General features: G+C 41.5%; 1 protein-coding gene across 4 annotated transcripts; it reads left to right on the top strand.

Moving 5' to 3' along the window:
• Nucleotides 1-1,318: 1,318 nt before the first annotated feature.
• Nucleotides 1,319-26,254, top strand: kif1ab (kinesin family member 1Ab). Of its 4 annotated transcripts, none has more exons than XM_084913297.1 (49): nucleotides 1,319-1,686; nucleotides 2,778-2,952; nucleotides 6,429-6,502; nucleotides 6,740-6,919; nucleotides 7,035-7,103; nucleotides 7,359-7,537; nucleotides 7,622-7,733; nucleotides 8,029-8,106; nucleotides 9,134-9,199; nucleotides 9,297-9,314; nucleotides 9,400-9,478; nucleotides 9,571-9,649; nucleotides 9,986-10,128; nucleotides 10,299-10,337; nucleotides 11,463-11,593; nucleotides 11,773-11,852; nucleotides 12,665-12,740; nucleotides 12,844-12,923; nucleotides 13,018-13,124; nucleotides 13,207-13,290; nucleotides 13,403-13,583; nucleotides 13,671-13,743; nucleotides 13,849-13,939; nucleotides 14,027-14,175; nucleotides 14,597-14,775; nucleotides 14,957-15,094; nucleotides 15,178-15,296; nucleotides 15,412-15,497; nucleotides 15,635-15,770; nucleotides 15,908-16,091; nucleotides 16,344-16,434; nucleotides 16,588-16,706; nucleotides 16,795-16,850; nucleotides 17,092-17,200; nucleotides 17,320-17,386; nucleotides 17,483-17,567; nucleotides 17,666-17,771; nucleotides 17,893-17,916; nucleotides 18,067-18,181; nucleotides 18,261-18,394; nucleotides 18,689-18,750; nucleotides 18,849-18,994; nucleotides 20,122-20,310; nucleotides 20,436-20,507; nucleotides 21,174-21,283; nucleotides 21,909-22,028; nucleotides 22,160-22,352; nucleotides 22,459-22,577; nucleotides 22,825-26,254. In XM_084913297.1, the coding sequence occupies exons 2-49, from the start codon at nucleotides 2,847-2,849 to the stop codon at nucleotides 22,880-22,882; spliced, it is 5,091 nt and encodes a 1,696-aa protein (XP_084769423.1). In that variant the 5' UTR covers nucleotides 1,319-1,686; nucleotides 2,778-2,846; the 3' UTR covers nucleotides 22,883-26,254. The 4 variants fall into 4 exon arrangements, with proteins under 4 accessions (XP_084769423.1, XP_084769425.1, XP_084769422.1 ...); XM_084913299.1 differs by having other exon boundaries at nucleotides 11,394-11,593; XM_084913296.1 differs by lacking the exon at nucleotides 10,299-10,337 and having other exon boundaries at nucleotides 11,394-11,593.
• The last annotated feature ends 1,553 nt before the right edge of the window (nucleotides 26,255-27,807 follow it).

Genomic DNA, 27,807 nt, shown 5'->3' with positions numbered 1-27,807 from the left:
AAAACAGACAATTAGACCCATGATTTTCTAACATTGTAGTGGAACAATACTGACAGACACTGACATGCGGTTTCTGCCACTTTTAGCTGCTGTGTAAATTAGCATTTTGTCCCAAACTGGAGTGCAAAAGTTATGGTCCAAATAAGGACCGCTGGAGGCAAACTTAACAACAAAAACAAAAAAGTCATATATGAGGCCGTAAACACAGCACAAAATAGAGAACACAGAAAAAACAAAGCAATAAACAAACAAACACAGGAGATCACAGAGTGACTCAATCACAGAGAGAGGCACAAGACACTGAGACAAGGGAAGACAGGACTATTTATACACAGAGGGTGATTAGGGAAGTGCTGAGGGAACCAGCACAAGTGCGGACAATGGAGGAGCAGTTGGAACAGGTGGTGACCAGGGCGTGATGGTTCTGCAGTGATGTTACCTGCTTGTTTTCTGACTTCCTGGTTTTTATAAATCCTAAATTTGCAGTGATTTTTCTGCACACCTCATTTACCATTGTAGTCTGATTGAGCAGAGAAGAGATGGTATTATTGTGGAGTAGAAACTAAAAAAATTGTAAGCAAGGCACAAGACAGCTATCTAATAAAATAAAATAAAACAGGAAATGACCCAAAAGATAACTAATAAGCATAAACGCGAGAAACTAACACCTAATGTTGCGACTACAGGAAAACAAACAAAATGTCGCTGAGAGTTCGAGGTTGGGTTTTGTTGACTTTGTCTGACACGCTGCCAAAAATATCCTCTGTTGGTCCGGCAAACACAAAAATGATTTATTCAATGAAATTCAACTCATAATAATGTGCACAAAATATATTCAAAATAATCACAGCAACCAAAATGAAATAGTGGTGAACAAAAAATATGGACACACCCAGGAGTCTATATAACTCCACCCTTTTGACCTGGTACCTTCTTACCACCAGCTTGAGAACAAAGAACCTAACAGAAAGTCATCCATCCACCCATTAATCACTCCATCTGTCAAATCTACCAAATTACCACTGTCAGATGCTTTGGTGAATAGACTTCCTTTACATTCGTCTGTTTGTTTCGTTGCACAATTTCTGCTCAACTTTCATGTAAATTTTGTGCTTGAGTCGAGCTTCGTGTCTGATTTGTGTCTCTCCAAACCTCCAGACTCACGCTTTGTCAGTCATATTTGCGTCTCTGAGCTCTGCTGTGGTCCATCTCCTCTCCTCTCCTCTCCTCTCCTCTCCTCCTGTGCTGCATCGCTTTGCCTCGTGGCCGCCCGCCACTGATGATGCTGAAGCTGATGTCATCACCGCCTCCCAGCATCCCTGGCACAGCTGCACCGCCATTTTCCCTGCTTTCAGACTGCCTGACGGACAGACTGACGGCCGGCCGTCGGAGCATCCCGCACCCATCCTCCTGTTTATCCGTGCGGCACCCCGCTCCTCCCTCCACACCACTCCAAGTCTCCCACTCTTTTCTAACTGACGCACCGCTGCTGAAGCTGAGGCACGGCGGATTATCCATGTATGGGTGCGTGAGGGGAAATGATGCTGTAGGCTAACCAAAGGATAGAGCGAAGGACCAAAATACGAGCTGCAGAGGAGAATCGGAGGAGGCACCAGAGGATCCTGCCGCTGTTTTGAATGGGAAGGGGGATCCACCATTTGCGGCTGTCGAGTCTGAGTTGCTGAGGTAAGACACGGCGTGTTTTTTCAGGGCAATAATGGGTGTCACGCCTCGGTGAGGACAGGGTATTTTTGCGTGTTGGTCATTTCGAGGCTTTTGTGCGCTTAAGAGACGCTGCGTCAGGGTGTTTGGGGTATGATTCTGTGTTAAAAAAAAAAACAGTCAAAAAACACAAATCTGCCATCTTACTGAGTGAATTGGACGAGCAAAGGCGTTGATAAAGGCTGGGATTGTCATGTAAGCTGTAATAATGTGTGCTGACCTCCTTTCTGACGCAGTCTGGGATGAATTGGTGTCTGAGCTGTGTATGTTTACGCGGCCTGTCGTCGAGGTGCGGCAGGCACAGCAAGATGGAGGAGACATTATTTACATGGCTTAGGAATTATCCAGGAAATGTCATCGGTTAAAATTCTTCTCATCCTCAAATTTATAACGTATCAATAATGGCTTATTGTTTGGATGTTAAGCAAGATTTCCCCCCCTTGTTAATCGACTGGGGCTTGGATGTGACGGTGGATGTGCGGTGTGCTGTCTGGAAGCAATGATACGTTTATAAATTATTGTAAATTAGCTCATTAACTAAGAAAAAAATTTTGTAGGGGTTAGGAAGAAAAAAAAAAGGAATATCGAGCTTATTTTGGAAGGCGCAGTGAGAAGCGCCTCATATTTCAGGGTTGTGCATTATTTTCATTGATTTGAAGCAGTCAGGCCTTCATCCATGGCGGTGTTGCTGGCAGGGAATAAGCAGCCATTTTACTGTAGAATTGCAGAGACGCTGATGATCATCCTGCCAAATGTTGGTCCAGCCATTTAGTCAGTAGGAACTGGGTGTTTCTGCCTGAAGACAAACTGACTGTGATTCAGGGCCTAAAAATGGAAAATGGTGTCATGTGTATGTCTCAGCTGTTTGTGGCTAAGAAAGCTGCATCACCATTATTAAAAAAAACAAAACAAAATGACCAAAAAACAAGTCAGAAATATTAAAAGATAATGTTTAATTCCTGGATTAAATTCTATAATATGGAGTCTTAATGATTTATGGTGTCATATGTGCTGTCACTGCTAATGAACTCCTCTGTCATTGTCTACCTGTGCAGGTGCCAGGTGCGCACTGGTAGCCACGGGGATCTCCAGCTCTTCTGCTCACTCACACGTAGACCTGCAACATGGCGGGGGCTTCCGTGAAGGTAGCGGTGAGGGTCCGACCCTTCAACTCCAGAGAGATCGGGAAGGAGAGCAAGTGCATCATTCAGATGTCTGGGAACACCACGAGTGAGTATACGAGAGTTCAGCTGGTAGCGCCGAGACTTTTCAGTGAAGATTTAGAGTTAGCTTGACTTTAATGTTTGAGAGTTTAAGTATGCCTTTTAACTGAGAGACGTGCTTAAAATGTAGTTATTATGCAAACTTATAAAGTAGATTTACACATTTCAAGGTTAAAAATAATCCTTATTTATCTTACACTAGGTGTCAGTTTATCTGCTTTCTGAAACTACACATTTTAGCTCATTTGCCTTAAAGCCAGCCTGTTAGGTCTGAGCCATCATAACCCTCTATGAATATATAATTTGTTTGTCTGTGTGTGTTCTCCCCAGTCTTGGCAATCAAGTAAAAAACAAAAACAAACCCAAAACAGTTCTTCTAACTGACAGCCATCCAAAACTATTCACATTTGTTCCAGAAGAGTCATTTTTCTTTTCTCCAAAATACAGAATTAGGGTTGGGTGCACGCTTGACTCATCACAAATGATGATGTAGATCTCGGAGGGTTAAGTCCACCCTCCCTTTTAACCCAGCTTTCTTCTGATTGGCTGCCCCTCGCAAATAAAAGGTTGGAACAGCAAGTGGATAAAGTATCTTTGCTCACAGCCTGTGATGACCAAATTCAGACTATCCCCTTTCAATGACATCATACAGAGCCAAGAGTAAAAAAAACTCTCAGCTCTGGTGCTCTTTATTTGAAACTGTATCCACACGAGCATCCAGCCATGTAAGAGAATATGTATGACCAAAAAAATAGGTAAAAGCATTAAAGACCCACTTTACTGAGGATCTAACACTGAATATGTTGACCCAGTGGCACTGCTTTAATTGAAGTTTACCTCAATTACTTAATTATTCATTTCGTCATTGACATTTTGATTAATTAACTTTATAGTCCTCTTTAAAAAAAAAAAATCAAAGCCCTCAGGTGTAGGTGTAGAAATGCAGCATGAGGTGGAGACTTAAACCTGTGGTTCACTTAGACTGAAAAGCACCAGAGAAGCACTGTGATGTGCATTTAATCTTTAAAGAAGAACGTCAACTTAGCTTTTCATTGAGGAATAATAAGTGTGTGTGTTTTAAGAAAGGTAGGTGGCCTTTTTTGTGGAAAAAAAGACAAATTATTATTAATTGCAGAATATTTACATGTGTTTTGTCTAAAAGATCAGTCGACTGAAAGCTCTATACTATATAACCACCAACTTTAAGTCAAGTTGTGTAATTTTTCAGGACAAAATACAAACAGAATACTTGGAAAAATGCTGCAATCTCTAAAACAAAAATCCCTTAATGTAAGAGATTAAAAGAAGCATTCAGCATTTCTGACTAGTTTGTATGAGGTGTTTATGGAGCATTTTTATTCTGTTTGTGCTTCAGAATAACAGGCTTTATGTAAATGTAGGCATAATTAATAACAAGAAGAATACTGAATATTCATTTTTAATTGGCCAGTAGGATAAGGCTGTTCTTAGCTTCTTAATTTTACAGTAAACTGATTATATAGCGCTCTATTTTTAAAACAGAGCATATGACACGTGTTTATGTGAATAATTACAGCAATTCGATTCAGTGATTACGAGGTTGCATCTGAGGTGCTTCGTTGAAAGTCTGAGTTGTGTTTAAAGTGATCCTCTGATGCTGTTTTGGTCTCATTTCTGTGACCCGCTTTGAAGCATTTTTAGTGTTTCACCTCGTCTCGCGGGCCGCATTGTCCTGCGGCGATATAACAGCGGGCAGGGAGGCATGCAGCATTTTGGCAGCTCAAGAAGGAAACAAAAGCTTCAGTCAGGCCTGAAACCCGTCAGTGTGTGTAGGACGTAGCGACAGCCGCGGCTCTCTTCTCTCATCATACGAGCTGCATGGACCAACAAGGGCCCGTTGTTCTGGTCGAGTCCAGACCCGAGGTCAGCTGATGTAAGGGTGCAGGAGAGAGCAGGGGCATGTCAGCCTGCTGTGCCTGTTTTTAATGACCTCATTAAAAGCCAGAAGATTCAGGCTTGCATTACTTCACATGTATCGAGTGCTAAGAGCTTTCGCTCCTCTTAACAGGACTGCTTCACTGACGCTGCTGCTTTATTGAACTCGTCCACAAGGGGTGATACGGTTTATTTAATTTGCAGCCAGAAGAGCAGCTGCTCCTCCTCAGAAAAGAGAGCTGTGGTGTATAATTACAAAAGCTGTTATTGAGCAGAACTGTAAATCCTATCTGATCCAGAATGTTCTCATTTTTTGTGTTTTTTGGTAAATATAATTCAAAGTGATAGAAAAAAAATATGCTTGCTGGACACTTTACTAGTACCAAGTTGTTGTCAGAACTGCCTTAATGGCCTGTGGCATATATTCAGCAAACTGCTGGAAACATTTCTCAGGAATTTTGGTCCCTGTTGACATGGGCACAAAGTGTGCCAAGAAAATATCCCCCACAACTTTATATCTCCAGCAACCTGAGTCAGGTGTATCCATGCTTTCATGTTGTTTATGTCAAATTCTGACCCTACCATCAGAATGTGACAGCGGATATTGAGACTCATCAGACCAGGAAACGTTTTTCCAACCTTCAATGGTAACAATTGTCCCATTTTGGTGCGCTCAGTTTTCTGTTAAGCTGACAGATATGGAAACCAGTGCGGTCTTCTGCTTTTGCAGCCCATCTGCTTCAAGGTTCCCCATCTAACCTTGCATTCAGAAATACTCTTCTGCATACCTTGGTTGTTACAAGCTTTTATTTGAGTTACTGTTGCCTTCCTATCAGCTCGAAGCAGTCTGGCCATTTTCCTCTTTGACCCTTGCCATTCACTGAATGTTTTCTGTGTTCTGGGCCATTCTTTGTAAACCTGGGGACGATTGTGTGGGAAAATCCCTGGAGATCAGCAGTTTCTGAAATACTCGCACCAGCCTGTCTACCAACAACAATGCCACATTCAAAGTCACCTAAATAACATTTCTTCCCAATTTTGATACTCAATTTGAACTGCAGCAGGTCATCTTGTCTACAGACATATATGTACTGATTTGCTGCCATGTGACTGAGTGATTAGATATTTGCATTAATGAACAGCTAAACACATGTTTCTAATAAAATGGCCAGTGAGTATGCATATTAATGTAAAATGAAGGTTTTAAACAAAACCTTTATTTATAATAAGAACTGGATTGTAATTATCTGTGAAATATGCATAAAAAAGACCAGTAAATAATACAAATGATAAGGCAGGACTTGAACTAACTGTAAATAAAAGAAGAAAATCAAAGCAAACCCATGAGCATTTAAACACAGCATGCATATAGAGTGTGTGTATGCGACAAAATTAACCGGTCACAAAGACTGTGTGATAAAATACTGATATAGATTCATAGCGGATATGAAATTTTTCACAGTTTCCTTCTGGCTTACTGTATGTAAACTAAAAAAGCCAGATAAGGAAGACAGAATGAAGAACATTCAGCTTTCGATGCTTCTAACTGATCTGTTTTGATCTTTTTAGCAATCCTGAATCCAAAACAGCCGAAAGAAAACAAGAGCTTCAACTTTGACTTTTCCTACTGGTCACACACCACGGTGAGTCTTACAGCTTTCATCAAAGGAAATACATCTGCATTAGAAAATAGAAGGCTCTGCTCTTAAACAAGTCCCCAGTGACTAATCCCTCTAACTTTTCTTTTCTTTTTTTTTGCCTGCAGCGCACTGTTTGATATTTAATGTGTGTTAGAATAATGAATATTCATGCTATTAAAAAATGCTAATTTTCAACCCCCCCCCCTCTTCGTTATCACTCCGCTATCTCCATGTCTGCAGCCTGAGGACGTCAACTATGCCTCCCAGATGCAGGTGTACAGAGACATCGGAGAGGAGATGCTGCTCCACGCCTTTGAAGGCTACAATGTGTGTATATTTGCATACGGGCAGACGGGTGCAGGCAAAAGCTACACCATGATGGGCCGACAGGAAAAAGACCAGCAGGGAATCATTCCTCTGGTAAAGCAGGAAGCAGTTTTAAATACAGTTTAATGAAATTTTGTGCCGATTTGACTCCAACACAGCAGTTTGAAGTCCTTAAGTTGTAAAGTGACAGTGGCATTTTGTTTTCTAGCTGTGCGAGGACCTTTTCACCAAGATCAATGACAGCAATAATGACAACAGCATGTCCTACTCAGTGGAGGTGAGTCATGCTAAACTCTGATATGCCTTTTGGCAGGCTTTCCTGTTTGCATTTAAAGAAATTTTTTCAGGTAGTTTGGCTGAAACATGTGAAACAGAAGCAGGTTATATTGGAATCGTGTTGTTTTATCAGATAGTCAGAAGCTAATTCATTCATTTTTAATCTTTTATTGTTCCAGTAGCAGCAAGTCACTTATTATAACTAATTAATTAGTCATTGAACATCTTTTATGACTGCCTTCTCTTCTCCCTGCAGGTGAGTTACATGGAGATCTACTGTGAGCGTGTGCGTGACCTGCTGAATCCCAAAAACAAAGGAAACCTGCGTGTCAGAGAGCACCCGCTGATGGGACCCTATGTTGAAGATCTATCAAAGCTAGCCGTCACCTCCTATAATGACATCCAGGACCTGATGGATTCTGGAAACAAGGCCAGGTAAAAAATTTAAGATCAGTTGTTTAGATTTGATAACTGTTATTTTTAAAAACCCATGAGCATGTATTTTTGGTTTTTTTTCAGGACTGTGGCTGCTACCAACATGAACGAGACAAGCAGCCGCTCCCACGCCGTCTTCAACATTATCTTCACTCAGAAGAAACACGACATGGAGACGGACAACACGTCAGAGAAGGTCCGGTGCAAATCACCCACAAACGAAGATTTTATTTTTCCATGCTTCTGGCCACAAACGAATCAATAAGGAGAGTTGAGGCAGAAATGATTTTATGACCTTTTATGGCCTGTTAGGAGGCCGTGTATGCGGTGCTGCTATCTGTTGAATGTGTTTCTGTATTGACTGGTAAACCACACTTTACTGCCAGCTCTCCTTTTCAGCTCCGGGTGGATTGTGTTTGCTGCGGTGGATATTTAATCCTTTTCAGAGAGGGTGAATTATTTTGAAAAAAAAAAAATTATTGTCTTCTTAGGTCAGCAAGATCAGTTTGGTTGACTTGGCTGGCAGTGAGAGAGCAGACTCAACTGGAGCTAAAGGAACAAGGCTGAAGGTGAGATGATATTGCTGTTTCAGTGCTATGCAATGGCAAACAAGTCTTTTCTTGAAGAAGTTGTTCATTTTCATCTAATTTCTCTAAATATTTGTAAAATTTGACAAAATAAGTATTTAATATTCCCTTTCAGGGGATTTAATGGTTTTACAAAGGATTTTGAGTATTTCATTACAGATTGTAAGGTTAAAATATATTTTATAATCTTCTAAAACAAAGGGCACACCAAGAAAAACACAATAAGTAAAACACCAAAAATGTAAACATTGTGGAAGAAAATGATCATGGAAAAGTAAAAAATGAATAAATACACAAGGATAAAGAAGCAAAGTAAAAAACAGATTGAAAAGCTCATTGCCTATATTTTAAAACAGACTCCACAGTTTTCTATAACAAAATAAGAAACATAATTTAAATTTGAACTCATAAACATCTTTCAACAAACTGATCCATTTTCATAAACTTAGAATTAATAATACATAGCAGCGGGCGCTGATTTTGGACACGGCCACGTTGCTTACTCTGAACTCTCTACTCAGATTAGCTGTGGTTCTTTGAGCCCCGTTCTCCATGTGTCCGTAATGGGTTCAGCTTCATTCTTCCCCGACTCAGATGTCCCATCCTGAGCCTCTCCATCCTGCAACAATTTGCCAACTTCAATTGGGGTCTTCTATATACTCATCTCTCAACCTTATCTAGCTAGCTCATGTTATAGCAGCATTTATATATAAAAAAATAGTATAAACAATATGTGTCACTATACACCCAAGCCTGTTGCCATTGTTTAGTGCAGCATTTTACATTGATTTCATTTGGGGGTCAAATTTATTCCGCCATTGGTTCCAGGTATAAATGATTGAACGCCCCAATCAATTTCATCTTGACTTTTAAAATGCCAAATGAGTAAAAAAGACCCCTTTGGTGATTTTAGTGCTAATTTGAAGTAATATATCTAAAATGTACTCATGATTAGATTGAAAAATACATGAAATGGCTGATTTCTATTTTTTTGTGTGTGTGTTTGCAGGAAGGAGCAAATATCAACAAATCCCTGACCACTCTGGGAAAAGTGATTTCTGCTCTGGCTGAACTGGTATGAACTTTTACACTTTGCTAAAAATCTTACTTTAAAAACTCCTATTTTGTGGTGTTTCAATTACAAATGCTGGTGTTTCTTCTTCTCTTTTTAGGACTCTGCACCAAACAAGGTTAGTATACAGCAGCACGCAGGGTATATGGAGCATCTTTTTTTAGGGTAAACTTCAAATATTATTGTGATTCCTTTGTTGATAGAACAAGAAAAAGAAGAAGGTGGAGAGTTTCATTCCCTACAGAGACTCGGTGCTCACATGGCTGCTGAGGGAGAACTTAGGTATGCAAATGCAACCAGAAAAAAAGAGGTTTTAGCATAAGAAAAAGATTTTCTGTGTTAGTTAATGAAATATATTTGTGTATCTGTTTTAGGAGGAAACTCTCGCACAGCCATGGTGGCTGCCCTTAGCCCTGCTGATATTAACTATGATGAAACCCTAAGTACCCTCCGGTAAGGAAAATATATTAAAGCTCTGTTTTTGGGATCATTAAATTTGACATTTTTCACTGTAAATGCATTTTAAAGCTAAAGTCACACTGTCATACTGCAGGGTCAAGCAAATGAATAGAAGTGCTGATTAGATTAGATTTTAAACTCTGCATACATCTGCAGAAAAGTGGAGTTCATGTAGCTCTGTCGGGTAAAACCATTAATGGACACTTCACAAACGTATTTTTCTGTTCAACCAGCTGTGAGACACCATCCTCACTTATATTTCATATTATCTGCTCACTGTTATTCAGTACAGAGAGGCTGAGGAATGATAACTTATCGACCACCTTTTAGGTACGCCGATCGTGCCAAACAGATCCGCTGCAACGCCGTGATCAACGAGGACCCCAACAACCGGCTGGTGCGCGAGCTGAAAGAGGAGGTGGCTCGTCTCAAAGACCTGTTGTACGCACAGGGCCTGGGCGACATCATCGAGAGTGAGTGTCACAGCAGCTCACGCACACGTGGCACACACGTGCACAGGAAGCTGGTAGTTAAAAGCTTTTGTGCAGGTTATGTTTTTTCTCTCAGTACATTGAAGACAGAGGATTAACTTGGGATGTGAGCGCCACTCTTACACAGTCTCTTCTCTCCTCTGTCCTATCAGCGTATCGCTGCACTGGTCCTGTCATCACTGGTTTGAAATGTGTGTATAACTGTAGCAAGCCTGCGCTTTGCAGCTAAAAAGAAATGAATCCCGAGCCAACTTTCCTCCTCCACCACACCAGAGACCAAACTAACAATCCTGAGAGAGTGTACATGGAGTCAGACGATGCACTAATTGATTAAAAAAATAAAACCAACTTTACAGAACAACTAAAATGATCTTTGTAGTTAAATCTTGTTAAAGCTGTAATCCATTGGCTAAGAGAAAAAAAATGGCCTCCTTTCTTTTTTCCATGGTGTTACATGTTTCTTTCACTCCCCAAACCTCGAAATACTTTTAGCCACAAAAGTATGTGACCCCACAGTGATGCTTTGTTTAAGAGATGCCGATAGGAGAACAGCGGAAACTGTCAGATTCAGGGTTGTCTTGAATCTTGCTGTTATTTAACAAGATTAGTGACCATGGAAGAAAGGACTGACTGAGAGGATGCCATTTTAGATTGTGTTTTGCAGTCTGGTCCTCTGTGTGTGGAGCTGCTGCATTCGATGCTCTGAGTCAGGTGCTTAGAGGCCTGCACCGCCGGGATCTTTGCTACAAACGCTGTGCTAAACAGCTTAAAAACATCAGTTCTTCTTTCACGAAAATAAAAAATCAACACTCTATATTTGGTCCTCATGCATTGTAGTGATGTATCTATTATTTTTTTTAGTACACTTTGTCCTAACCATGCTTGCTTGCGAGCTTGTTGTGTGTGTTTGTGTGCAGTTCAGTGTCAGAAAAAAAAATCCCTCTGGTATTTAGCATTCAGTCTCTGACATTGTATGCCGTGTCAGTTTGAGTTGCTCTTTTTTTTCTCCGTCTGCGATGGCTTTGGAAAGCAAATACGTCTGCTTCTTTGATCCATTATTTGAGCTTTCTCTTCTTTTTTTGTTACCCTCCCTGTTGTTCCCTTATTTCATTATTTTCCCTTTTAAATCCATATCCCTGCGTGGTCCTCTCAATCCTTGATGTCTTTCCTTGAATACCTCGCGTCTGCTCCTACCTTCCTTCCTTCCTTCCTTGCTTTCTTCCATGCAACGCCTCTCTTTCTGGCAGACCTGTGCGATTACAAGAACTTTGTGAATAATCGCCAGGCTGTCAATCAAAGGGGTGATCTCTCCACAGTGACCCACGCCATGACGGGAATGAGCCCCTCACCCTCGCTCTCAGCCCTATCCAGTCGAGCCGGCTCCATCAGCAACCTCCACGATCGCATCTTTAGCCCGGCCAGTGAGGAAGCCATTGAAAGGCTCAAGGTAGGAAAAAAAAGGGGATGACGATGCATAGATAGAAAAAGTGGATCTGGGTTGTATGAATGGGAATGAAGGGACGAGACGGGCTTAGGCGTTTGGTGGGAAGACTCCTTGATGAATACGAGAATGAGCAGAGGTAATACTTCCATTTTGAGAGCAGGCTGTTTCTCCATCACCAACAGGAAACCGAGAAAATCATCGCAGAGCTCAATGAGACATGGGAAGAGAAACTGCGCCGTACTGAGGCCATCCGTATGGAGAGGTTTGTCCAAGCTCTTTATGCTGTTTGATACTCCACGAATGCAAAACCACCTGAAATTATCATTAAATTTAACATTTGAGTATCTGCCTGGCTTTTCAAGGCAGTGCACCTACAACTAAAAATTCAGTTGTCTATTTTTGATTGGACTTATTTCAAGGACATGTTACGGCAGTGCGTATGAGTGTGGTAAATTACACATTTGCCTAATGAGCAAATGATCTCTGTTTTGATACCAGGAGGCAGTACAGATTGTTGTGTCGGGAATGCATCTCGTGTAAATATCTACCAAATCAAATTGCCTAAATTTATTTTTTATTATGCATTGTGGAATTTTCAGTAGAAATTCACAATATTTTTGGCCATATGACAAAAGCAAAACTAATTATTACACCATGAGATTGAGATCTCTGAAAGCTTTTAGTGAAATTTCCTGTTCATATCCCTCTGAGGATGAATTTCTCTCACCGGCAAGTGATCCAAACGTCCTTCCTCACAACTGAAAAAGTCAAATATACAAGTTATACAAGTCAAATTTGTTTGTATAGCATTATCAAGCATAATTGTTTTACAGAGGACTACAGACATGACATGATATGCTTTTACCTAAAGTTTTGCAAATTATGGAACTCATCGATTACAAAAAACAAAGAAGCATATGAAAAGTGTGAAATTTTACACAGTTTGTATAAGGAACACAAAACATTATGCATTGCATGGATAGACTGTCAGTTTAATGAAATAAACAAAAATAGCATTATTGTAAATTTCCATCTGAGTTCATGGATTGACTCCAACTCTGATTAACTCTGTAGAGAGGCACTGTTGGCTGAGATGGGCGTTGCCATGAGAGAAGATGGAGGCACAGTCGGCGTCTTCTCCCCCAAAAAGGTACAGGTCCTCAGTCTGTGCCACGCACTTGCCAAACAACTTCTCAACCTCTTGAACGATCAGACCAAACTCACACAAACACTGAAACATATTTCTCTTTCAGACGCCTCATCTGGTGAACCTCAACGAGGACCCACTGATGTCCGAGTGTCTGCTCTATTACATCAAAGACGGCATAACCAAGTAAAGAGTTCTATAAGTTCAATTTGACATGAAATCCATCCGGATACTGTGCAGTTTTTAGTAATTTAGATATATGTTTTTAATCTTCCTTCAGGGTTGGCCGTGAAAATGCCAAAACTCGCCAAGACATTGTTCTTAGTGGCCATTTTATCAAGGATGAACACTGCACCTTCAGCAGCACCACCGGCCCTCAGGGAGAAGGTAAAGTCTCTCCCTGTAGACAAATCTGCTAAAAAGATTCGTCTTTCCAGTCACACGTACATTTAATGCTTTTCTGCAACAGGATGCGTCATCCTTGAGCCGTGTGAGGGAGCAGAGACTTATGTCAATGGCAAGAGAGTGAACTCACCTATTGTCCTGAGGTCTGGTAAGTATTAGATTGTCTTTGATTTTCTGAAATATGTGTCTATTTAAGCAGCGGTGTAATTTTTAATGCTTGAGTCAGATGTTTCAACTTTCATGCTTCCTGCATTTTTAAGGAAATCGCATCATCATGGGCAAAAGCCACGTGTTCCGCTTCAACGACCCCGAGCAGGCTCGTCTGGAGCGGGAGAGGACGCCGTGCGCCGAGACACCCGTGGAGCCCGTCGACTGGGCCTTTGCTCAGCGAGAGCTGTTGGAGAAACAAGGCATCGACATGAAGCAGGAGATGGAGCAGAGGTGGGTGTGGTCGCATGAGTTGTTTTAATGATATGAATATATGTCTTGGGAAAGTTCTTTGGTGTTGACGAAAATGAAATGTTGCAGGCTTCAGGAGCTTGAGGATCAGTACCGCAAAGAACGAGAGGAAGCCAGCAACCTGCTGGAACAACAGCGGCTGGTGGGTGCTCGCATGATCGCCATCGATCATAAAAAGTACTAATCAGTTCTAGGTGTTATGTAAATCCGCACCTCCTCTTGATCTGTACTGCATGTTTTCTTTCAGGACTATGAGAGTAAACTGGAGGCCCTTCAGAAACAGGTGGACTCTCGGTACCTGGAGTCACCTGAGGAAGAGGAGGAGCCTGAAGAGGAAGGTGATACTATCACTTTAATTTTTTTTTCTTTTAGTTTTGGCATCAGACTTTCATTTTATTCACATCAAGTTCTCGTGTACCCTCCAGTGCCGTGGACAAAGCGTGAGACTGAGCTGGCGCTGTGGGCTTTCAGAAAGTGGCGTTTCTATCAGTTCACGTCCCTCAGAGATCTGCTCTGGGGCAACGCCATCTTCCTCAAAGAGGCCAATGCTATCAGTGTGGAGCTGAAGAAGAAGGTTAGATGTTATTATTGTTGTAAGATATATGCTTTGGCAGTGCAATGATATTTTTGTGCTATGTTTCATTGCACATTGTGTTAATTTTGTTGTAAACAAAAAAATGCAGGTCGTTGCTCTATGAGGTCTGAAAAACTCGAATCTTTCATTATTTCCCTGACTTTAAATATGTGTCTTGTACTCATTGACATTGACATTACTGTGCATGTTGTTATTATTAGTTATTTATTTTTAACTAATAAAAAAGGCACATAAAGGATTTAGGTCTTTGACAGATGTCATATGTGCAGTTAAAGTATTTAGAACAAATACTACAATTTCTCAGCTGTTCAATTTTCTTATTTTCGTTTTGGATTGCTCAAATAACTGTGAGCTGCTGTTCTAGTCTAAATTATGATGCAATCTCGTGTTTTCTTCACAGGTGCAGTTCCAGTTTGTCCTCTTGACAGACACTCTCTATTCTCCGCTGCCCCCTGACCTGCTGCCTCCCAGTGAGGCTAAAGAGAGAGAGAGGCGACCGTTCCCTCGGACGATAGTGGCCGTCGAAGTGCAAGATCAAAAGAACGGAGCCACACATTACTGGACTCTGGAAAAACTGAGGTACTCAGAGGTTTTGAGAGTCTGGCTTGAAGCTCGTTTCACGGTCACAATTTAATGGTCATCCCTGTAGAAAACAGTGCAGTTCTTTTAATTCAAAGCACTGGTCAAAGTAGCTGACAGTTGATACACATGTCTGCATGTCAGCACATACTGACCTGTTGTTTTCTCCTTGCCCTTGTAGACAGAGGCTGGACCTGATGAGAGAAATGTATGATCGTGCTGCGGAGCTGCCCAGCAGCGCCGTGGAGGACTGTGACCACGCCCTGACAGGAGGAGACCCCTTCTACGACCGCTTCCCCTGGTTCCGTCTGGTCGGCAGGTCAGTAACATTCACAGATTTAAGTTCTTTTACTGCACAGTGAGGACGCCCACAAACCCATCATCACTTTCCCTCCTCCTCAGAGCTTTTGTGTATCTGAGTAACCTGCTGTATCCGGTCCCTCTGGTACATCGTGTGGCCATTGTAAGCGAGAAAGGAGAGGTGAAAGGCTTCCTTAGAGTGGCAGTGCAGGCCATCTCAGGTACAAATAAAAATTAGCTGTCAGATGCTGCACACATGTCCTCTTGTGCTGTTTTGTGTTTTTGGAAATGCTTGTTAACTATAAGCGTGGTTTGTGCTGTTGTGTCTCTATTTAGCTGATGAGGAGGCGCCTGATTACGGCTCTGGCGTGAGGCAGTCAGGCACCGCCAAGATCTCCTTTGAAGACAAACAGTTTGAGAAGGTACGTCTGGGCTGGTGTTGTGCAGCTGAGTCCTTCTTGTCAGATTAAAGTGGAAATTTGGAGCCTGAAAAAAGAAATTCTAGTGATGTTCTGCTTGTAAAAAGAGGCAAAAGCTGATGATTTTATGTTCTGTTTAGTTTCAGACTGAGTCGTGTCCCGCAAGTCTGTCGCACTCCAACACCTCGCAGGAAGAGCTGCGAATTGTGGAGGGAGAAGGACAAAATGCTGAGACTGGAATCTCTGCAGATGAAGTTAACAACAACACCTGTGAAGGTGAGGGGAGGGCGACGACAGGGACATGGTGGTCTTACTAGAAATACCTCATGAATGGAAATATATTTCCTAGCTGGCACATCTAATGTCAAAATGTCAATGCGTTTCTGAGTCTCCGCTTCTTCTGTGCCACGCAGCCACACTGGATGCTCCTCTAAGCCCAGTAAAGAGTTTAGGTCTGGGTCTGGATCTTCCTCTGGACCTGTCTCCAGAGAAAGCGCTTTCCCACCTCAAGATCGGCAGCACTTTCACCTTCAGAGTTACCGTCTTACAGGCCTCGAGCATCTCTGCAGAGTACGCCGACATCTTCTGCCAGTTCAAGTAAGTTAAAGCAAAGTTCCTGGAGTAACATCGTATAGATTTTACAAATTTTACCTTACAGGTCACATGATTTAGAGGTTAAACTCTAATCAAACTTAATGTATTTTCTAATTTACGGATTAAAGTCTTTGTAATTTGAGAAGCTGACAGTGAAATAATCTGTGCTGTTGTTAGCCAGATGCTTTGGGTGATATAATGTGTAGGAAAAACAAAAAGGCAGGTCAGCTGATGAAATGACTTCACTGTTTTCAGCTTCATCCACCGTCATGACGAAGCTTTCTCCACTGAGCCGCTGAAAAATACCGGCAGAGGGCCGCCACTGGGCTTCTACCATGTCCAAAATGTAAGCAGCATTAAACGCTTATATTAACAAAGACAACTGATTGCCGTTACTGTTCACTTCCTCTTGTTATTTGACATATTATGTTAGCAGTCCATTTCTACAAACAGCTTTCTCAAGGGTTCATTCGAATATTTTTCTCTCTGCCTGTGATAGATCACAGTGGAGGTGACCAAGTCCTTCACGGAGTACATCAAGACTCAGCCCATTGTCTTTGAGGTGTTTGGACACTATCAGAAACAGCCGTTCCCTCCACTCTGCAAAGATTTAATCAGGTCAGGAAGAAATCTGACTGGGTGACTTGAGATAATTTGATGGAAAAAAAGTTTTTCTCACAGTTTCATGTTGGGTTTTTTTTTTCAGCCCACTGAGACCTTCCAGGAGGCAGTTCCCTCGGGTAATGCCGTTATCCAAACCAGGTTAGCAATGACATTTCAGCCACCACAATCTAACTCCTATACATTAATCTAATGATCAAAAAAAGGGGAAATGAATAAATGAATGAATGAATGAGTGCTCTGCAGGCTCCTCTGATTCTGCCTGTTTCCATTTTAATGAGATAATTATTTATTTCAATCATCTATCGATGATTTCCGTGTGTGCTTGATTTAATATTCTTAGCAATAAATGAATGAATCTGCATCCTCTTCATTCATCCAGTGCCTGCCACCAAGCTCAACACTCTGACTCGCTCCACTGCGGGACCCTGTCACGCCAAATACGATCTCATGGTCTTCTTTGAGATCTGCGAGCTGGAAGCTAACGGAGAGTGAGTCCAGTCTGTTCCTGTTGCTGCTTAAATATGCAAAAGGGAAAGCATACACATGCATCTCACTTGTTATAATGTTATAATACGTGTCTAAAAATGGATTATCCCTCTGCCTCCAGTTATATCCCGGCTGTTGTTGACCACAGAGGTGGGATGCCCTGCCATGGGACGTTCCTTTTACATCAGGTCTGACCGTGTTTACCTCTGCTGTCACAGTGCTAAGTTCTTCATTTTAACCACTGAGATACTAAATCCGCTCCTCATCTTCTTGCGACTCCACAGGGCATTCAGAGGAGGATCAGAGTCACAATTGCTCACGAAACAGGAAATGATATTGAGTGGAAAGAAGTGAAGGAGCTCGTTATTGGTGAGTACGATATACATGGCCACGTTTGTCAGATTTTTGCAGGAAGAGCTCAAAAATCAAAAAAATGACCAGTCTCATTGTCACTTGTTTGCCCGCAGGTCGTATTCGAAACACGCCCGAGGCTGATGAGACCATCATAGACCCCAACATCCTTTCCCTCAACATCCTGACCTCTGGATACGTCTGGCCAAAACATGATGACAAGTAGGAATTTGTTTTTCCAGTCTTCCTTCAAAGCATTTTTCTCTTTGTTTGCTGAGTTTAAACTGTTGAAAGCTGGAGAGAAAGGTTTATAACTCACCTTATTTCTCTTTGTTAATCGCAGTGTCTCTCTGGGAGTTGATCACAGGTACCATCTTTTTCCATCTTTGTTTCTTAAAAACAACATGCAACAACGTGCATTTGTTCCTTAAGCTTTTCATGCAACAAACTGCATGCAGACTTTTTCCCACCATAAACGTCACAAAAGAATGATAGATGCTGTTTTTCCTCTCTGTAGAACTTTCTACCGATTCGAGGCCGCATGGGACAGCTCCATGCACAACTCTCTGCTTCTGAACAGAGTCACACCCTATGGAGAGAAGATCTACATCACCCTCTCTACTTATCTAGAGGTGGGAGAGTGTTCGTGCATTGTTCTGCAAAATTTTAATTTTTTTTAAACTTTATTAATGTTTTGTATATTTGGGCTAGATGGAGAACTGTACTCAGCCGACAGTTATCACCAAAGACTTCTGCATGGTGTTTTACTCCCGTGACACAAAGCTGCCGGCATCCCGCTCCATCAGAAACCTCTTCAGCACCGGCTGCCTCCGGCCCTCTGAGAGGTACTGGATTAAGGATTTTAACTAGGGCTGTCAAACATAAGGATGGGGGGCCAGAAATGGTCTGGCCAAGACTCCAATCCAGCCCACTGTACAGCTTTAAAAAAAAAAAAAGATATTTTCTGTGACTTAATGAAAACTTTATATTTTTTAATAGAAAGTTGGGAGGCTGTGATTACACATTTATCATGTAGTTTCACTGGTTTGGCACCATTTCAGATCAAAGTTCTAGGTTGATGCATGCTTCAGAGTTTAAGATTTAAGTTTACGACAATCTGCTCTGCTTTCTCTCCTCAGTAACCGTGTCACTGGAGTCTATGAAATCACTCTCTGCCACGTGGCTGACAACGGAAGTCCAGGTGAAGCAGAATTAAAATAAAAATCAATAATAAATAAAAATGACAAAAACGTTTGTTTGTCCTTTGTCGTTCTAAATGCTTCTGTTCCCCTTCGTCAGGCATGCAGCGTCGTCGCAGGCGCGTGCTGGACACCTCGGTGGCTTACGTGAGAGGCGAGGAGAACCTGGCTGGATGGAGGCCCCGCAGTGACAGCCTCATCCTCGACCACCAGTGGGAGCTGGAGAAACTTAGCTTACTGCAGGAGGTCAGTGGAATTATTGGAATTATATTATAGTTTATTTTTACAGTGCTTACATCATAATAGTCTCTTATATCTTAGGTTTTTCTTTGGACATTGGATGCTTTTGCACTCTTTATCCGTCCAGTCCTGGTACCTCATCATTGTGACTGGAGTGGGTTTTTTTTGTTTTGTTTTTTAAGACTCTTAACCCGGAACTATGAATCATTCAAGCATAAAAAGCAACTAACCCAAGTGATAAACCAGTGTTTACATATATTAGACAACTTAGGAAAGAAATAATTATAATATTTGTGTCTTTAGGCATTTTGTTACTAGCAGCCAGTAACAGAAGCACTTCATTTGTTCCCATCTCTTTAGTTGATAGCAAGAAAAATCCCAAAGATAACATGGTTTCACAGGTATGAAGTTGTATTTTGCACCAATAAGATGAATTCCAGGGGGCCACCGTAAAACTTGGGGTTGTGTGCAGTGTGCCCGTAAAACATTTTGAGGAAACTGGACATGTGGAGGACAGAAAAAAAAGAAATGTCAGGCATAAAAACTATCTACAGCAGATGAACAGTGAAAGTCAGAAAGTTATGCCCTTATGAAATATGAAAAACCCCAGCAAAACCATTCTTAAGGAAGGGAAATCTGGTAACAGATCTCGTAGAGTGATGAATCCAGATTAGACATTTGTGGTTCAAGATGTCGTCAAATTTGGGGTGCTGGAGATCAGGAGAGAGGGACAACACTGAGTGTCTACAGCCATCTGTAAAACACAGTGGAGGCTCTGTCATTGTTTGGTGCTGAATCTCATCCAGTGGTGTTGGAGATCTTGTTAAAACTGATGGAATTATGAACTCAGAGAAGCACCATCAGATTTTCATCCACCATGCAATACCATCTGATTAGCAACAGCTTCATCATTCAGCACAGGATAGATCCCAGACCTCAATATTATTGAAGGGGATCATCTTGACAATAGAGCAAGAGCCAGCTAACATCCAAAGAAGAGCTTTGAATATCCTTCAAGAAGCCTGGAGAACTATTCCTGAAGATTAGTGAAACGACTGCCTACTTGACATGTGCTAAATAAACTCCTGTTGGACTTTGTCTTTCAAGTGAAATTCCCTTACTTTCTTCTAAAGGTGGAAAAGACCAGGCACTATTTACTGCTGAGGGAGAAGCTGGAGGCGACTCTGCATGCGGGACAGGATGCACTCTACAAAAATGGCGACATCATCGACTTTGCAAAGAGTCCCGTCCTCAGCCACAGCCCCAGCAGCAGCCCCGCCCCCGACAGCCCCAACCAGAGGCAGAGGGAGCTGGCTGCTAAGGTGACTGCTGCTCCCCTCATCTCTATTTTACACCTCAGTTTATTAGAGATTTTTTTCTTTCTATTTTTACACACAGCTTCATTCAGCTTCATGCTTTTAAAAAAAATATACTTTTCACTTTCCAGTGTCTGCGTCTGCTGATGCACACCTTCAACAGGGAGTACAGCCAGGTGAGCAGCAGTGCCAGTGAGAGCAAGGTGAGCCCCAGCCTAGGCCCTCTATAACCCAGTCCTTTAGTCCTTCTGAACCTAATGTTTATAGCCTTCACTAAATATTTAAGCCCCGCAGTCCTTCTTTCCAGTCACTCCCTCTGCTACATCTGTTCTCATTCTTTCATGTTTTTTAAACACGTCACGCTTCCTTGTTGCAAAGAATTTCATACTTTTCACTTCTCCTCTGTCTCTATAACCAGATGTAATGTTTAACCTGGCTTAAACATTACTCAGAGATAGTTGCTGGATAAAACATGCCTAATATGACAACCATTTCTTTCAGTACTGACTCAGGTCTACTGATTACTCTTTTACACCATGCATCCCCTCCTACTTTCCTCACCCCTCACTGTCCCTTCTTCTTAGACACTGTGAGGCTTCCACTTACTTAATAACTCTCCTGCATGTCCTCTTTAACATCAGCGAGGGGCTCTTAGACATACCGAGGATTTGTACCACAGTGCTGGTTCTGTAGTACATTGCTAGAAGATGACAAACTGATGAAGCTGTTCTCTGAATGCACGTCTGTGTCGTTTGTGCTTAATTGTTTGCTGGATTGTTTTGTCTGTGTTTGTCTCTGTTCTTGTCTTGTGTGTCCTTGCTGTTGCTCTGGTTTCTGTGTGTGCGTGCTTGCACATGTGTGCGTTTTAGCTTTCTGAGATGTCTGCGTCTCTGATGAGGGAGTCATCCTCTTCTACACTGAGCACGCTCACCCCGTCCTCGACCTGCCCCTCACTGGTGGAGGGACATTATGACATTAGGTGAGGAAAAAACGTCATTTTGAATACATCTTACTCGCTTTTTGGTGCTTTGTTCAGTGAGCAGTAAGTCTCATGTGGGGCCAGGTAGTATCAGTAAAAGCAAAATATTCTTGTATTTTCTATAATGTGCAGAATTTTTTTTTTCTTTAACATTTAGAAACATTCATGTCCTCAGTTTTTTCAGTGTAGGCTCTTAGATTACAAATGGCAGGTGATGAAAACACCACAGAAGACTTTTTTTCTGTTTTCTCAACAGTCACAACATTTAGCATAACTATGCAAAATAATTACTGTACTGTAATAATTAGAATTCAGAAGAAGGTATGTACACACACTGGCCACTTTGTTAGGTACACCTGTTCGACTGCTCTTTAGGTTAAGTTTTTTTCAGGGAGGGGAAATTTCAGCTTTGTAATTCATTCACAACTGTCAGAAAAGTGCACTAAAGCCACCCTGTAGATTTTCATAGGAAGTAACCTGCTTACAGAGATACACCTTGTTGTTTTGTTACACATTGCAAATGTGTTTTAAATCAGAACTAAGAAAAGGGGCTTGAAATGTTTTCTTTTGTGTCTTGACCGTTGCTCCCTTTTTGATGCAGTGTGAACATGTTTGCGTTGTCTAGACACACTGATCCCAGTTCTGGAGCATCCACACCGGACCTAGATCCGTACAGCCCCGTGGACAGAAAGAAAGTCCTCAGAGGATGCACCTTTGTTCCCGACATACAGGAGATTCGTGTCAGGTCAGATCACACTCGATACATTTAATGCACCACCAGCTGCAATCACATGTTAGGAGATCCTCTGGATTATTTTCCTTAGTATTCAAATCGTAGGCCAGTTATTCATTTTGTATTTCTTTCAACATGCGCAGCCCTATTGTGTCAAAGAAGGGCTATTTGCACTTCCTGGAGCCTCACACCAGCGGCTGGGTGAGGCGTTTCGTGGTGGTGCGCCGGCCCTATGTGTACCTGTACCGCAGCGAGAGGGACAGCGTCGAGAGAGCCATCATCAACCTGTCATCTGCAAAGGTGGAATACAGTGAAGACAAACAGACGTTACTGCGGGTATGCTTCACTTCAGTCGTGAAACTCACTGCAGAAAAGACATATGACCATTTAACCGATAAATCTGAATGAGGTTTAGTAACCCCGGAGTATTTCCTGTCTTCAGACTCCCAACACGTTTGCTGTGTGCACCGAGCATCGTGGGATTCTGCTGCAGGCAGCCAATGACAAAGAGATGCATGACTGGCTGTATGCTTTTAACCCTCTGTTAGCAGGCACCATCAGGTGAGTGGTGGAGAATCTGTAAAGCATACAAATAGTTTACTGTGAGTGAAAAAAGACCCTGAGTTTATATTTTGTCCACCTCCAAACACCCACACAAAGTTTTGACATTTTAATTATTCTGTTTTTTTCAGGAAATGATCAGTTATCCCCTAAAAATGAAACCTATTATTATAATTGCTTATTAGATGCTATTTTTTCCCTTTATTTATCTTTCCTGCCTAACATATTCTTACTCTCCTTCTGTCAGGTCAAAGCTCTCCAGAAGAAAGTCGGTCCAGTCGTACCCATCGGCTCAGCGGATGTGAGAGTTGAAGGGGCCTGGCGAAAAACAGCGAACAAAACAATACAATCTAAAAGCTCAGCTCAACATCCTGCTTAATCGAGCATAGACCATATAGCAAACTTACACATAGAACCATTTAAATATCCCTCTATGTGATGACCGCCCCAGTCCCAAGTCACTCGCTCGCTCATCCACAAAGCCGACAAAAGCATTATTTGCCGTCACCACCACACTAACCCTGCATGGTGTGCTCCCTTCCGACCTGTAGAAGAATTCCTAAGAAAATCTAACCACCCAAAACCCGTTACATAACTTACCTCTGCTGGGCGCTGGGACTAGTTCAGATTAGTTTTCATGTTTCCTGTAGATGTGTCATCTGTGAGGCTGCCAGTTTCCAGCAAAGACATAAGTCTCAGCTGTGAAGCAGACATTGAACATCAACCATTAACGGCATCAAGTGAGGGGAGGGGTAAAAACATCTTATTGGATGTTTTCTCTGTGTAGGTGTGTTAAGTGCAGCGATGATAGCTCCATATCCATCCTCCATACATATAATGTACATAATAATGTACATTGGCTTGGTGCTCTGCAGCATAGAGTATTTGTTTCACTGAAGAGGTTTCAGATAGCAGAGATTCATCATTGCTGTTGCTCATCATTTTAACCTTGAAGTAGCATGAGGGGGGATCCAAGCTGTTGTTTCTGTGTCTTTTTTTAAGATCTGGTTCTATGAAAACACGAGATCGTTTGCTAGATTAGGACAGCCCGTTCAGGAGAGATAATACGTGTCCTCGCCTTGTTATTGATATGTGCTTCGTCCTTCCTTTATTATTATTTATATTGTTTTTTCTACATAACCCCTTGCAGGTATAACCCTGAAGGAAAATGTTTAATGTTGCTGTTGAAGCTCTCTGCACTGTATTTTATTGTGACAGGACCACTGACAGTTTTGTTGCATGGCACTTTATTGAGTTAATGTCTCGTACCATTTACTCTGTTATTTTAACCAAAGCGTTCTTTTGCTTTTTGTAATCGTTTCACTTACTGTGCATTTGTGTGCAAAGATAGTTTTTTTTATTTTATTTTATTTTAGTGGGATTTTAAATGAATAGTTTGACACTTTGGGAAAATACTTTTCCTGCTGAGACTCAGATGAGAAGACAAAAAGCGCACTTATGATCCTGAAGCCAGCAGATTTTTTTAGCCTAGCTTGGCAAAAACGTAGGAAACAGAAAGCTTGGCTGTGGCCGTTAACAAAAAGGGAAAATAGCACGTCTGAAGCGAACTGAATAGGACTCGTTTAATGGGTGACTAAATCTTGCATAAAGAGCTGCAAGCATCATGGAGTAAAACGCAAATTAGTGAGCTTTAGAAGTGCTAGTAGGTGATTTTGTTGCTTGAGTTAATCAGTTTTCACACAATAAATCCACATTTCTGGCAAAAAAGGTGAATTTCCCAAAAGGTTACACTATTCTTTTAACCAATGAGTCGCACCAGATTTGATCTAATTGGGAGGACAACTGTACTGTGTGTGGTTGTCATTTTTATTTTTATGGATCAGCAGAGTTGCTCCGTTCGATAAGCTGACTTGTGAAGACTCCTCTTGTAGCTCAATAGAAAGGACAAAGTTATAATCGACCGTGGACCTTCAGTCTTTTTAGGGCGGTTGCTTCAAGTGGACGAGAGCGTTGTCCTAGCACCAGATAGTGCCTCCCTTTCTTCACCTCTCTTTTCTTTCTCTCCTTGATCCTTGTCTTTAGCATTAATGCTAAATAAAGTTACTCACATGCATTCATGATTAGCTTTTATGTAAAGTTATAGTAAATGCTATTAATCTTTGTTTTTTAAATTTTCATTATGTATATCAATGTTTTGGAGAGTGAATATTATCAATGATCCTCTATAGCATATAGTTATTGCCTGTAACAGACTGTAAATGTTTCCTTTGACAGCAGTCTCCCTGCCAGCTTTTGTACCGTAGCTGCTCGGTATTTGACAGCCTGACGCTTGTGTCGGACATCGGTAAAGCATGACTAACTTGATGTTGTCATGACAAGGAATGGTTTGTAGGTCTTTAAAAAAAATCTATCCATAATGTTGCTTTGAAATCTAAAACATCTTTATCTTGTTATGCAAGAGTGACAACATTGGGTCAAATTTTCCGAGTAGGCATATAATGCATTCAACACAGGCCTGGTCAGCCAGCCGGTCTGCCTGTCTCATTTCCATTTAAATGCTAATGATCAGTTTTCTACACTCTGTAAGCAGAATTTAGGACTTTGTGTGCCACAGGCCAGCCAACTTGTTGAGCAACACAGCCTAAACCATGTACAAATTTGTTGAAAATCTGACTCTAGTTACATTTTGCATTTTATTACAGTTTTATTATGTTTTTTTGCCACTTTGGGGTTTTTTTTTATGTTACTTTGTAAGCAAAGAGTTAATTGAGTTTATTTATTGTTGAATGTGTTGGGTAGAACATGTTGTCTGCTGGTACAGAAGACAAATGGAAAGTTTTATTTGTAAAATATCAAAGCATAAATTATGTTCTTGAAAATTAATGCACTTACGCACAAAGCATCTTTATTTAATATGATTTTTGTATTAAGCATTTAGAAAATCTAGAGGACTTAAAAAATATATATATATACGTCAAGGTAGTCGATACACAAACACTGGCACATGACTTTCAAGGCTTCCAACCCTAACAGTTGAAGAGTGTCAGAAACACTTTGTGAGGTAGTTTTAGTGTGCCTGCCAGTGATTGTTGAACAGCACATGAGTCGATCGTTTTGTTTTTCTTTTCCTTTGGCTGTTTTAGCTGTCACAACTCTGGATCAAAGCATGCAGGTCCACTTATCTTCCGCTTTCCCCTCTCTCCTGCCTTACCGCTTGCTAATGACAACAGCTTTCCACTCCTGAAAGTGCTGCTTGTAAAGTATGTCATCCATGATCCCCGTAATGATTTACTGGAAACCTTCCTCTTGGCTCGTGTCTTGTATATAAATGGAGATTTCTGTGTTTGGGTCTCATTACACAGATGATATTAACTCTCTTTTACTCTGTATACCATGATGAATAAGAATAATTGACCTGCTGCTTGGTTAAGTGTCACTGCAGAGTACAGAGTGCGGATCAGGAAGCAGTTTCGGACCTCTCGGCTCAGTGTGAGTAAGACGGTCATCCTGGACTGGGTACGTGACCCCAAGTCTGTGCTCTTGCTTGGAGTTGCTTGACAGAAGCAGAAACAGGTCGCAGCCTGTGATAAAGTCTCAAACTCAGTGCTCACGTTTATCTTTTGAGTGTTCTGGAGTTCTTTCTCATGTCTGTGGACACATAACAAAAGTTGTCAAAAAAAGAATCAAGCAAATAAATAAATGTGTTGAAAAACGTGTCCGCATTTGAATCTTGTGTGTTTGATTGTTACCGTGCACAGTTTAAATCAATAGTTGAGTGTGGAGTTCCCCTGGGATCTATTCTCGGTCCCCTGATGTTGACTCTTGTTGTCCTAGTTGGATGTTTTTGAATATTTTTTTGACTATCTGGTTACAGTGTACTGTAGGAGATCATAACTACAGTGGTAACACTTCACTGTCATCTATCTAATACTAAGTCGTGTGGATACATGAGAGATGTTTAAAAAATAAGTCTTACATTTTCCTCAAAGCTTTTATTTTCCAATTCCACACCAATGCACATTATTTATTTGACATTATTATCAGTTCTTGGTCTCATACTAAATACATTTATACAAGGAATAGGTAACTGATTTTAAAATTTGATATACCGTAGTATGCAGAAGTCTTGAGCCACCCCTAATTGCTTTTGATTTTTCTTCAGTAGCCAGACTTTCATATCATTTTTAGTCATCCAGTCCTTGTGGCATTTTTTAAGCCACTTGACACTGACCTAGAAATCATTTAAGTATAGAAAAGGTGCCTAACTCGAGGGATGAGCCATTCTTGTGTCTACACATAACAGATAAGTTATAAAGAAGCAGTTTTGAATATTTAGGCACTTTGTTACTAACAGCCTGTCACAAAAAGACACAGTTTGCTCCCATTTATTTAGTTGAATCTCTGAAAAATGTAAAGCACTGTTTGACAGGCATAAAATAGCAATTTTGCAATTACAAGGTGATTTCCAAGGAGCTGCTAGCAGAAAACTCAGCATGGTGTGCTGTGTGTCCTTACAAATTTAAGGAAAACAGAAACAAAACAATTTAGTAGGTTATTTAATTTCAGTTTGTTGATTGCTTATCTCCAGCTAATCATACTTTTCTGACTGCCATGTGTCATAATGCTGTATATAACTGTACTTGCTCTGTCCAGTTTTGGCAGGTTGAACGTCTAAAGAGCCAGAAACGTGTCCGATAAAACATGACCCCAGTGAGAGACTGTTTTTGCTGACAGTGCAACCTGATAAATGGAAAACATTATCATAAAGCTTTTATAATGGATTGGATTTATATAGCGCTTTTCAAGGCACCCAAAGCGCTTTACAATGCCACTATTCATTCACTCTCGCATTCACACACTGGTGGAGGCAAGCTACGGTTGTAGCCACAGCTGCCCTGGGGCAGACTGACAGAAGCGAGGCTGCCATATCGCACCATCGGCCCCTCTGGCCAACACCAGTAGGCGGTAGGGTAAAGTGTCTTGCCCAAGGACACAGCGACCAGGACAGAGAGCCCGGGAATCGAACCGGCGGCCTTCCGGTTACAGATACGCTTCCCAACCCCCTGAGCCACGGTCGCCCCGTATGTTCTTTTCTATGTTCTTTTACATAATAATTTGTACTTTTGCTCAGGGTGAGCACATCTGCATGCCTTTGTGCAGCCCTCCATTATTGATCATGTGCTTACCATGTGCAGCAGGGCCAGTCAGGCTAATCCCCTAATAATGGAGGCAGGAAAACTGGGCTACACACAAAGGCCCTGGACTGGTT

The sequence above is a fragment of the Perissodus microlepis genome, chromosome 18, assembly GCF_051167445.1.
Source record: "Perissodus microlepis isolate ML-2025 ecotype Zambia chromosome 18, ASM5116744v1, whole genome shotgun sequence".
NCBI classification, from domain to species: Eukaryota; Metazoa; Chordata; class Actinopteri; order Cichliformes; family Cichlidae; genus Perissodus; species Perissodus microlepis.
Note: the sequence above shows the minus strand (reverse complement) of the source record. Positions and strands in the feature narration are given on the sequence as shown.